This window comes from Triticum aestivum, chromosome 7D, assembly GCF_018294505.1.
Source record: "Triticum aestivum cultivar Chinese Spring chromosome 7D, IWGSC CS RefSeq v2.1, whole genome shotgun sequence".
NCBI lineage: Eukaryota > Viridiplantae > Streptophyta > Magnoliopsida > Poales > Poaceae > Triticum > Triticum aestivum.
In genome coordinates, this window is record NC_057814.1 from 639,474,364 (window position 1) to 639,487,750 (window position 13,387).

At 43.2% G+C, this 13,387-nt stretch overlaps 1 protein-coding gene across 8 annotated transcripts; it reads right to left on the minus strand.

The window, feature by feature from the left end:
• Nucleotides 1–714: 714 nt before the first annotated feature.
• LOC123164035 (uncharacterized) lies at nt 715–6,333 on the minus strand. Of its 8 annotated transcripts, none has more exons than XR_006482142.1 (7): nt 5,950–6,322; nt 5,620–5,856; nt 4,459–4,647; nt 4,360–4,385; nt 4,005–4,137; nt 1,376–1,568; nt 715–1,292 (listed from the first exon to the last, which is right to left on the minus strand). XR_006482142.1 is itself a non-coding variant. In XM_044581458.1 (2 exons), exons 1-2 carry the CDS (start codon nt 6,144–6,146, stop codon nt 5,724–5,726), a joined length of 330 nt encoding a protein of 109 aa, XP_044437393.1. In that variant the 5' UTR covers nt 6,147–6,333; the 3' UTR covers nt 5,619–5,723. The 8 variants fall into 8 exon arrangements, 1 of the variants encoding a protein (XP_044437393.1); XR_006482143.1 differs by having other exon boundaries at nt 4,464–4,591; nt 5,950–6,321; XR_006482141.1 differs by having other exon boundaries at nt 4,464–4,647; nt 5,950–6,321.
• Nucleotides 6,334–13,387: the final 7,054 nt, after the last annotated feature.

Genomic DNA, 13,387 nt, shown 5'->3' on the forward strand with positions numbered 1-13,387 from the left:
AGAGAGATACGCTTGGTGGAATGGGCTGAATCTTGGTACAGTCACTGAGTTGACTACTGTGGAAAGATTTGGTCTCGATAGTACCAAGCCAGGTGGTACTCGTAGTTCAAGGGTGTGTAAATGTTGCCACAAGTTAACGTTTGGTGCTTGCGCACAATGATTTCACATGGCCATATGGGGATCAAATGTTTTGGTGCACATGCGGACCAGGGAGTAGATTGTAGCACACCTGACATCGGTAACAGTATATTAGTCTCATAACCAATGGCGGCAGCAAACAGTAAATTCTAGCCGCAGGATCACTGGCAAGGCTTGGAAAATACATACATGTGGTATAAAGCAAGATAATAAACTTTGGGATCAAAAGAAATGGGGGTTGCCGTGATGCCCCCATTGTATGCCATGCTTCGTCTGCAAACCAGCATTACAATACCACATCACTGGGCCATTGGCAACTCGCAGGTCAGCAATGCTGGTTATAGCTAATGAAAATGCATTGTAAACTCAAAGGTAGAATTCCCAGTTAAAAAAGAAACTCAAAATGGCAGAACAACAAAAATCAACAACTCATCAGTAACATATAGAGCAACACTATTAATATCACAAACAATGGCGGCAGCAAACAGTTAATTCTAGCTGCACGATCACTGGCAAGGCATGGTAAATACAAGCATCAATGACTAGAAAAGGGTCACCAAATGTGACAACATCAAATCAACAAAACCAAACAAGCCTCTAAATCATTCCATGCCATAGATATCCAAACACCATTTTACAAGTGGATGATAAGACATTCTAAACCCAACGAAAGGCAGGCAATGGTGAATTATAACACAAAACAGATGGCTATACCACAGGGGACCACTAGCAATCATCTAACTGCCACTTGTCTGCTTCAAGTGCATCATAGACACATAATCCAAGTATGCTTATCATCATCCAGAATGTAGCATGTAGTAAGAACCATACGCAAATATCCAGGAAACATACTGGACAGAATTTTGCTCCCATTCAGAATAATTAACAAGGCAAAAGGAGTGCCCAAAAACAATACTAGCGGAAGAAATAGTCCTTGGTGTTGTAGATGAGCTTCTTGATGTCACTGATCTCCCTGTCAACACACCCCGTCGCATAGCCATCAGCTCCCTGCTCAAACATCTGATCAACCTTGGCTTCAAGCCTCCGAATGTCTGTTATCGCCCAGTCTCTAATGGCTGAAGGTATCGGCATGCACTTGGGACGGCAGAAAACGGAGGCGCACCCCTCCAACATCTGATAAATATGGTTCCTCACTTGAGGAAACAAAAATAAAAGGTCAGCACAAAACACAGTTTAATCATTATAGGATAATAATGGAGATCAGGAGGAAACTAACGGGCTTTGAATTTTTCTTCATTTTTGGGGGTGGATGGAAGCGACTCCAGCAGAATTATCAGGCGGGCTATACGGTGGTAGCTGGCATGGAGCCAAGTGAGCTCTCCATCATCATCATCATGTTTGCCAAGGAGGCCAACGAGATCGGGGAATGAGTACTTAAAGGCATCCACATCACAGGTGAAGTCGTCGAACTGGGAAATGAACAAACAAAATAAATCATGACCAACAGGAGCCAGTGGCCAGCTGTAGGCCGACTGGAGTGGGCCTACAGTGGGCCGACAGGGGCCAGTTGGCCAGCTGTAGGCCGACTGGAGTCCAATCGGCCTGCTGTGGGCCGACTAGGCCCAGTCAGCCTGCAGCGGGCCGACGGTGTATTATTTTTGAAAAAAAATTACCCAGCGTAATATTTATGAAAATTAATTAAAAATATTTTATTAAAAAAAATTAGCAAAAAAATCTATTCTCCTCCCTCCATTCCTAAATATAAGTATTTTTTTAGATTCCAATGCGGACTATATACGGAAGGAAATGAGTGAATCTGCACTCTAAAATATGTCTATACATCCGTATGTAGTTTTTTGTTGAATTGTCTAAAAAGACTTATATTTAGGAACAGAGGGAGTAACATGCAAAGAATGATAACACTGCATCAAGTTATATACAACAAGTATAAAATGTTACTCTACTTCTTTGGAATTGTAAAACCTACACACTGATAGTAGTAATTTTGAGAGACCAAGAATGAATAATCAAAATTCCAGGCTAACATGGAAACAATTTCAATAGCAATTCAAATTAATTGTGCTAATATATAGACTGTAACTTTGTTACCTAACAAATTGCAAACAAAATACTAGCAATTCTTGGGTAACAAAAATTATTCACAAAAAATGCATAAATTCAGGACATAAATGTAAAAGGAAAAGGTCTCAGACATAGACATAACCCAAAAATAAGACGAAGACAAAAAATATGATATAACCAGCATACGGAAGTTCATAAAAAAATATAGCATCAGTGTGTGAAATCATACATGTAATTTATGAATGAATAATGTTTTTTTGCACAAATCACGGTGAGGCAGGACAGTCAGAAAAAAATGTGTGTGTGTCTATTTCTTCGAGTGAAAGAGAATTGACTTTCAATAGTAAAAATCAGACTAAAAGAATAGCAGCCATAAGAGTAAACCCAAATTGAAATTTGACTACAAACAAATTTAGCATCACTCATTATTTCAACCCAAGTTATTCTAGGAGATCAATAATGATTCACGAAAAATCCCTAGGCTAACATGCAAAAGTATGTCAGGTCATTTACGACAACTATAAACTGTAACTCTAGTTCTTTGGAATACTTTTGGGCGCCCAAGAATGAATAATCAAAATTCATGGCTAATAGAGAAATAATTGCTAATATTTATTCAAATCATTTACAAAAAAACAAGACTGTAACTTTGGTAACTAAAAAATTGTAAAAAAAAATATAAAGACTAATAATGGTAATTTCTGGGTAACAAGAATGAATCATAAAAAAATGCAAAAATTCAGTAAATAAATGAAAAAAGAAGTCTCAAACATAGACATAACCCAAAATAAGACGACGGAAAATATGGTTTAAAGGGCCATCATATAACCCAACATAAATATTTCATAAATTAAAAACAAGGTAAAATAATATAGCCATCAGCGTGTGCGATCTAACATACAAAATTTTGAATGTAAGCAAAGAAAAACACTCTGCGTGAATCACATACTGTTCTTCAAGTAAAAAGAATTGACTTCAATAATAGAATCACCCTAAAACACACGGCAGCGATATGTATGAAACCAATTTTACATTTGACTTGACAAAAATCAGCACCAGTCAGAATTTCAAGCCGACTAATTCTAGGAGATCAACGATGAATCATGAAACAGTTCCAGGCTATCATGCAAAGAATTACAATATTGAATCAAGTTATATACAACAACTATAAACTGCAATGTCCTTTGGAACTGTAAATGATAATAGTAAGTTTGGGAGACGGAAAATGAATAATCAATTACAGACTAACATTGAATAATTTCAGTACTAAGTCAAATTAATTACAACAAAATATAGACTGTAAATTTTTGGTACCTTAAAAGTTGTAAAAACTAAAGACTAACAATAGTAATTCTTGGGTGACATGAATGAATAACAAAAAAAGTCATAAATACAGGACTTAAATGAAAAAGAAGTCTCAAACATAGATATAACCCCAAACATAAGACAAGGGACATCATATAACGAGACATGAAAAGGTTCATAAATCCAGAACAAGGCAAAAATAAATATAGACATCAGTGTGTGTGATCGAATGTCCAATTTTTTTTTTAAAGAAAGTGAAAAAGCTCTGCTCGAATTACAGATTGAACGGTCAGAAAAGTTTGAATAAAAGTGATTGAAACAGTCAAATGAACAGTAGCAAATCTGGTTTTCAACAGAGAAAACTAAAACTAAACCAAGTACATACTTTGGATCTAGATCCAACAAACGATCCTTATTTGATCCAACATGAACGCTGAATTGCAAAAGGGACGGTAAAAAAGAATGGACTGTTGAAAAGACAAAAAAAAGTTGTATCTGATTTTAAGAGGGGAAATTACCTGTAGATCGGCATAAGACTAATTAAGCTGTTATGCTGAGCATCATGGTTGGATGGTAAGATGTGACAACTCTGCATAGCTAAGAAAATCCCATTCAAATTCACAGGCTTACACGGTGCCTACGGTTGCCTACCTGCATGTAGATCAAGTACATAGATAGTTACAATATTACGGGCCAGGAAAGAAAAACTTGAATCGATCCAAACATGCAAGGGTGGAGGGACTATCAACCATGTAAACTCTTGCCGCCGTCGCTTGACGTTCATATATTAACCCTATGCAGGTACATCTATGGCGCACAAAGAACAGACGGAGTAGGTCAAGGCTCCGGAGACAAGATGTTATTTAAGCTTACCTCCACCATGGAAATAGAGGATCAGCCTACACATTATAAACAGGTTAGGATAGCATAGTATAAAAGGGTTAGGAAAGGAAAACTTAAGCATCCATTCACCTCACCCGTCAATCTGCCACCGGTGCGAGATATGGTAGTTTCAAAGGAGGCGTGTGCACATGGCCAGGGAACATAGGGAGTGGGTCAAGGCACTATCGTTTGGCAAAATCCAATAAGAGTTGACTTTTTAGTCCTATGAATCAATGGAGCCACAAAGGTTGTTAATTCAAAGATGAATTAAACTTGAACCTGAGAATAGTGAGAGCACTTATGAATGATCAATAAACAGGTATATATTCATTATAACATTTTTGCAAAAACAAAAATCAAAGCAATACTTATACATAGTACTTATAAATGATAAACAAATAAATCTCTTCTTACAAAATAGAGAAAATTAAAACTTAACCTTATACATACTTTGGATGTAGATCCAATAAACACCCTTCTTCTATACAAGGATATGGAATTATGTACTTAGCAATATATTCATAGTTTTAGTGGAACTGTTTGGATATAGCACTTAATAATCAGAAATGGACAACATCCATCCACAAGTACCCCAACATGAACCCAAAATTGGAAAGAAAGAGTGGTGAAAAATAATGAAAGAGAAAAAAAATACAGTTTTGCTAAAGCACATCTACATGCGCCCTAAGCATTGCACATCTAAGTAAAACTAGATTCGTGCAAGCATTTTCATTAGTCATTTTCCTATTTCTTTCTAGTTTGATTGAGTCACTTAGATGGCAATAACTAGAGCACATCTAGATGTGCCTTAGACAGACCCGGATTTGCTAAAGCACATCTAGATGTGCTTTTAGTATTGCATATCTAAATCCGATGTCATTGATTTTAGGTGAAGATTCGTGCGGGTTCTTTTTTCTTTTTTCTTTCTTCTTCTTATGTTTGATTGAGTCACTTAGACATGTAATAACTAGAGCACATCTGATGTGCCTAGACAGACCCATAGTTAAATATTACAGTAGAGGAATGAAAAAATTTATAAATCATACTCCCTCCATCCCAAAATAAGTGACAATTTTGTACTATAAGTGAGTCACTTCTTTTCGGACGGAGGGGGAAATTCATAAAAAGGACGCCATCCATCCACAAGTATACCAACATGAACACTATTTGGAATGAGAGGACGGTAAAAACAGGAGGACTGGTTAACGAGAAAAAATAAGGGTTACATCCGATTAGTGGAGGGGAAATTACCGGTGGATGTGGATACAACTAATGAACCCGTTGTGCACAGCGTCATGGATCCACCGATGTGTGAACTCTGAATCGCCAGGAAAATCCCATGCAAGTTCACAGATCTAGACGGCGCTGGATGATAGTAAACCATGCCAGCCATGCACTTGTGGCAGTCGGCCAGAGTCGCCCTCGGCCGACGACGAGAGGGGCCGCCGCGAGCGCCGGCCGGGCACCATGGAGACGAGAGCGACCTGCCTGTATGTAGATCAAGAAGAATAATAGTTAGGACGATATGACGGGCGAGGAAAGAAAAACTTGACCGATCCAAACATGCAGGGGACAAACAACCATGTAGATTCTTGGCCGGCCGACGACAAGCGCGCGCCATGGTAAACTATCGACGGACGGAAGCGTGTGTCCACGGCCGGGAAGGTGCGCCTGGAGGAGAGACGGAGCGGCTCTCGAGGCTCCGGAGGCGAGAAGGAAGCCCCGGCTGGGCGGCGCGCCCGCCGGCAGACGAAGAAGGATCGTGACGGGGAGGACATGGCAGGGGAGGAGAGCGCGTGCCAGATCTGTTCTAGGTCAGGTGAGAGCAGAGAGAGAGAGAGGTCATGGATGGGGGCGAGGGAGGCGGCTGCTGGGGCAGAGCCCTGGGTAAATCACGGGCTAAGCCAATGGATTAGGGTTACCATCCATCCGCAGCGCAGACCATATGCGTAACGACGCGGGAAATCGCCGCATGCAGCTTGTTGAGTCGTTTCTTTTTTTATCACGTCCAGGTCCAGGACACGACACGTTGGCCCGCCCGGCCCGGCTCGGCTCGACAAGTTGCGCAGACAGAACCAAAGAAAAGGGAAAGATGCGATGCGATGCCGCGATCGAGGTCACATCGCCGGCCGGCCATACTTATTTCCGTGTACTGTACTGCTGGTGGGTGGCCAGTAGTAGATGCTGCCCGGCTCACTGGCCAGTGGACTGGAGACGAGCAGATCTTCTCTGCATGCCCTTGCTGCTGCCGTCGCATCCCATGCAACCAGTCGCGTGTACCCCGCTGCTACTCCGGCAACCATGCACGCAGCTAGCACGGCAGCCCCATGCACGGCTCCTCGCCGGTCCGGGAGATTCAACACTCCACAGGCGATCGACCACAATGACACCGGCATCGGCAACGGCAATTCAAGGTTTATTTCAAACTTTTTTTTACATGTTGGTCACTAGCTAACAGCTTTACAATGCAATTGGGGGCAGAGGCCTCCGAGAAGGAATCATAAGACTCGGAATGAACGGCCATCTTGACATGATCATGGGCTACAGAGTTACAAGTGCGCCGACTGAACGAACATGACCACAAGAATGCCATGATCCCTCGAATGCTCGCAAGGACTTGATCGAAGACGGGAAGGAACGACGCATCTAGCCTCGGCGTCGCCAACGGAGATGAGGCACGAGTTGACAGATTCGGCTGCGGGAAATGGAAGGAAAGTGGGGATTTAAAAGGATAATAACTGCGGAAGTATCAGCGGCTCTGTGAGTGAAGCGAGGTGCATTGGTGGCGGCAAGTGGGTCAGCCCATGGCGAGGGCACACGAGAAAGATGGCATGCAGGGGAGGCCGATGCAAAAAGGAAAACATTTGCGGCCGGACGACCAGCTAACGACTCAGCCGGTCGTTGGCTGCTCGTTCGATCTAGCACATCCTACGACCCGGAACATATTAGTCGTTTGGTTGCCCTCTACCCGGCTGTGGCCCCAACCACCGCTTTAATCAACCTTATCCTCATCTCTTTCCTCGTCTTCTACTCGCGACCACCACATCTCCAGCTTCCACTTTCTTCCACCGCTGTTTTTTACGCCGTCAAGGAAGCCGCTGCGCCTGAATCAAATCCGCTGCCCCCCCCCCCCACCCCCGCACCTCCTCGTACCCTGATTCTCTCCTCACCCCTCCTTCCTGCTCCCATGCGTTGCCGCATCAAAGTGCTGCAGGGGGACGCCGGCGACGGGCCCATGCGCTCCTGCTACTGTGGTGGTTGTGCAGTGGGGAGACGTGTTGCTGCTTGTGTTGCGACGACGCCACGACATGGGGTGTTGCTTTCTGCTGCAACAGCCGTGGTGCTGCTACGGCTGGCACCCTTGTGCGGGCACACCACCGCCCAGTGCTACAACCAGCACCGTGTGTTTGCTGGAACCAGTGAGGCGATTTGCTGGAGCCAGGAGTCGCCGGTGCTGGAAGCATATCACACCGCAACTGGTGCTAGAACAACACTGCATTTTTGCTAGAACCAGGACCGCGAATTGCTGGAACCAGTGAGAATTTTTGCTACCACCAGCCAACGCCGGAGTTGGTACTAGTGCATGCTTCTGCTACAACGGGTGAAGCCCCGAGCTGAACCAGTAGCTATTTTTGCTACAACCGGTGAAGCCCCGAGCTGCGAGCTAGAACCAGCAACTGTTTTTGATGCATCGACTCGAGAGTTTCTGTGGCGGCGACGATGAGCCCTGATTTTTGTTGCAACTGACTACCACAAAAGCTTTCACCCACAATATTTTTTGCTACCATGGGAAGATGCATCCTGCTATATGTTTCCTTCACGGAGCTACGACCCGTGACGACAGAGATGGTTATTTGCTGCAACTATCATCGGCTTTTGCTACGCCCAACGAGGAAATTTGCTACATCCATTAATGGAGGAGATGTGACGTGGGACGGCGGCGGCATCGTTTTTGCTGCAACCGTCGTCGTTTTTTTGCTACCACCGGCAAGGTTGTTTGCTACATCCATTTAAATGGTGTTGATTGGATGGTCGTCATTCGTGCAAACCCGGGCAGCGACCATCGACGTTGAGCGTTGCGGCCGGGCGGCACAGTGGTGCTGCGACGGACGTGATACGGCGGCGACAGCTAAGTGCTGCAACGATGGAGATGTTGGGCGTTTTGCTGGAACCGGCGAGGACTGGCGCTGCGATGGCGACCACCGGCGATGACCGGCGGCGAGGCAATCGGACGAGGATGACGGGCGAGTTGGCTGACGTTTGTGGAGGATCACGGACTGGACTTGATGACAGGCACCATGGTTGTTCCTTTGTTTTCTTAATGGATCAGTTGGGGGAAGGAAAGCCATCGCACAGCTGTAACCATCCAAATCGTGCGTGCGCGGTGCGACGGGCTGAAGGCGCGCCGGGGCCTAGCACTCACCATTAAAAAATTACGCATAGGGATACCTGTGCATGTTTTTTTAGAACCTATGCGTGTTCTCAAAAAACTAAAAAGTGCACCATACATGGTCGCCATCATCCAGGCCAATGTACTGCGCTCCATCCAGATGCGCGCACGTAAAATCCACCAATCGGGGCTCAGTCGCTCAGTCAAATCAGCCAGTGTGTTGATGCTAGTACTCGATAACTCGATCCTCCCGACCTCCCCTGCATCATTTCGTCGGCCGGGCCGTCCATCTGCTGACCATTATGTATGTAGCTCTGGCTGTGCACTGCTACTACAGGTTCGGTCTGGCCACACCCTGACGGAGCGGACTGCTGCAGCATGCATGTGCTCTGGAACCATTGACTAGTCCACCCGACTCCTCTTCCACGTTAAGACGCCGGTCGACCGTCCCGAGCGTCGCGCCAGTCATCTCGCCTACTCCGTTCGATGCACTCGCATGGAGCCATTCGATCAGAAGAAGAAAAAAAATCCTCCGTCAGCCACCGTGCTTACTTAATGTCGACGGGCGGATGAACGGGCGGCTGGGTTGAATGTTGCCTAAACACACACACACACACACACACACCTCCTATGCAGTTCCTAAGAATCATTCCTGCACCGGCCATCCCGTCATCCTGCGAGAAGGAGCCGTCCACCGACATGGCCAGCCAGTCCACTGGGGGCGGTGCCCATGTTGGCTCAGGTGAACTTGGCACTACAACAACCGTCGGGCATGAAACAGTGACTAGGGACTTGCCTTTGATTATTTGTTCAGTACTCGTACCGTCATACGGTTCACGTCTCGGATGGAATTCAGGTGCTCAAGAAGTTCTTTGAACCGGGGGGAGCCCTTGGCAAGATGAACTCCCCCATTTGCTCCAACCTCTTCTCCGGCGGGTGATACCATTGCAAAGAACACGAGGGAAAGAAGGGGTGAAACCAAATCAATTTCATTAAGAAGAGAAGCATACCACTGTACATACAGCAGGAAACACAAACATTCAACATAAGCTTATGAGAAATCAAACCATTTTAAGACTATATGACATAATAAAGAAACATTCGATCCAAAATCACGGGTGACGCAAAAGACGGATATTTTCCGGCCTCGCTCCGACTGACTGCACCTGCGCCTACGTACCCACTCTCACGCAGGCCCGTGATTTTGTTTGGATTTGGAGAAGAAGAAGAGATGATTGCAGGTCCGTGGCAATATGCAGTACAGCTCCAGGAGTGACACAAGAGCAGGCAGGCAGGCAGGCGGACCCGGCCGGCCATAGCGTGCGAGGTGCGGTGCTGGACTAGTCGTCCCTCCACCAGCAACAAAGTCCAACGCGGCGCGGGTAAACTGATAGGAAAAGCCGTGCCCACTCCACTAGTAGCTCTCAAAAGATGCTTCACATCTGAATATATATATACTCCCTCCGCCCCAAAATGCTCTTATATTTGTTGTTTCCGGAGGTTATACTAATTTAGAGACACTTATTTTGGGGCAACAACTAATCACCACCAATAGAGCAGCTTGTGTCTGAAGGTGAAGAATAAAACATAGTAATACTATACTGCACGCGTGGTCAGAAAACAACATAAGTCGTTTGTGATTGGACCTCCATCCAGTGACTTACGGATCAGTACGTGCTCAGCCGATCGTGGACGACGGACGAGCCTGCTCCCGACGTTAACTCCACTCCCACGGATCGGTACTCGACTCCACCCACGCTAGATGCTCTGTTTGCCTTCTTCAGAGTGCAGGTGCAGAAGCAGAGACCCTTCCCGGTTGCCAAATGCGTGCAGTGAAATGAAATACTATTACGAGTAGGTAAGGTAGAAACCACAACGAGCTGGAGTTGGGCAGGGCTAGCTGCTGCATCATGGACTGCCGATGGCTGCCTTTTGTACAGTAACAAACAAATGATGGGCTACATGGTTTAGACACCAGCCAAGAGCCGCTTTTTCTCGGCCCCTGCCTGGTTTGATACAACACTTCCCCTTCGGTACACCCCCCCTAAACACATCGAGGGCCCAGATTATCCCATACTCCTTCATAACAAAGGGCAGGATGGTCTTTTCTTAACCTTTTTTTTTCAGCAGTTGGTCTTTTGCTAACGTACATCTACGTCTCGCGTCGTATACAGATTGCATAGGTACTAGGGCGGCCCATTAAGCTACCACGTTCAATTCCCCGCAAAACAACACATGCCGATAGCCACTACAACAAACCATTGCTTGTGTTAGTTCTAGCGAGAAATATATAAGAAAACACAGTAGCGTACATATATATGAAATATTTTCTGAAAAAATCTGAAACTTTTATTAAAAAATGCAAACAATTTTAAAATGCCGAATAGTTTTGGAATTTGTGAACCAAATTTGAGCAATTTTATTTTGAAAGTGAAAAAAAAACGAAGCACAAACAATTTCCAAACATCTTTCGAAACATGAACAATTTTTTAAATTTGTGGTTTTCTTTTTTGGGGGCTTTTGCTTGTCCCATTTTCCTTTTTATTTTTCAATTTTATTTTGATCTTAATTCTATCTTTTTAAAATCACGAACTGTTTTTAAATCATGAACCTTTTCTTAAATACATGAACTTTTGAAATTCGGAAATATTATTTTTAATATTGTGAACTTTGTTTTCAAATCTGTGAACGTTGGAAATATTATCGAAAACTCAAACAACTTTCATGGTGCCCTAAAATTGTCATAGAAGTTGGTGGAAAATATTCAGGGCCATTTGAAGGATGTCGATAAAATAACGTGCTCTCAGAGGGAGTCTTCTGGCATAACCCGAACACAATCCATTGAACATGGTCTAGTTTGGACATTCTTAAAATAATACCAACTTTTTCAAGTTGGTGGACATACGCATACCCATCGTAGTCATCAATACCGGGTTTGAACGATTTGCAACACCGTATGCAAGTTGTGACACGTCGACCATTGTGTCAGCCTTTTCTGACCGAGAATACTCCAGTAAATATAAAATTTGTTGAAACCAAAACAACTTGGTATGGTGTCATGAACTGGTCATACAATGCCATGGAAAAAATTGGGACCATTTGAAGAATGTCGGTAAACAATGTGCTCTGAGATGGAGTCTTGTGGCCTTCCTATTGACATGGTCTATGTTTGTACATCTTTCGGTGACCCCAACTTTTGCAATAAGGTGGGCATGCTCATGATAGGCATCCATGCCAGGTTTGAATGAAAAACTATTTAAATCTAGAATTTATACAAGTACTTAAAACGGTTTTTTAAAAAATCCCCTGTTTTCATGCGACAATGGACCGGCACAGCCGAGAGGCCTCCTGCAAAAAAAGTATTTAATTCGTGAGCTTTTTGTCAAATTCGTGATTTTTTTTTTCAAATCCATGAACTTTTTTCCAATCTCGCGATCTTTTTTCTCGAATTCGTGAGCTTTTCTCAAATCGATGAACTTTTTTTAGTTTTATGAACTTTTGTTTTCCTTTGAGCTAGGTGTGGGCTTAAAAATTGACAAATCAAAGACGAAGCGATACCGAAAAAGAAAAACCTAGATTTTTGGTTTTTTGTGTTAGTGTTGGAAAATTTCTGCCACAAAGTCCACGGGTTGAAAAAAGGTTTATCAATTTCAGAAAAGTACACCATTTTCCTTCCTACGTACACTCAAAAAAATGTACACCGATAAATCAACACCACCCAATCACATCCATTTAATTAAATCCTTCACCTAAGATGGATCTAGTCTAACGTGAATGTGTTATTAGCAAATAACCAGGAGGACGCCTCGCCCGCGGAACAAAGTTCCGCACGCCGCTCACAAGGACACTAATCACAGCCCCTAAAAATAAGAAACTAATCACGGTGCATCCTATCCTGGTCAACAAAAAAATCAGTATCCCATCTCCCATGGCCACGCACGGCTCAAGGTATTCAAATTGTTTGGGTGAAATGTACGTGAAAGGAATATTGATTTATGAAGAATGATATTTCAAATTATGTATGCTAAGAATTAGGTACTATACACTTCGTGTGAAATTTCAAATTTTCAATAGGGTTAACCTATTATTTTTAGGGAAGATTATCCTATATATGATTACATGTGTTAGCCGAGACGTGCAACGCAAGCTTACTAGTGTGACAAAAGTTTGTGAAATTGAATAAAGTTCATCGGTTTGAAAAAAGGTTAAGAATTTGACAAAAAGTTCACAGATTTGGGAAAAAAAATTGCAAAATAAAAAGTTCATAATTTTGACAAAACAAAGTTCACGAATTTGATAAAAGTTTGTGAAATTCAAAAAAGTTCATCGACTTGAAAAAAGGTTAAAGATTTTTTAAAAAATTTAAATTTTATTTCATGAAATTGATAAAAGGTTTGCGATATTGAAAAATATTCATTCATATGAAAAAACATCACAGATTTAAAAGATAAGTTCACGGATTTAAAAAAATGTCACGAATTTAAGAAATTAAAAAAGAAAATAGAAAAATAAGAAGAAATAAATAAAAATAAACCAAAGAAAAAAGGCAAAAAAGACAAACAGACAGATAATATGCACAACAAGATGTATAAAAGAAGAAGCCAGGCACAACAAGGGCGCTGTCCTAGT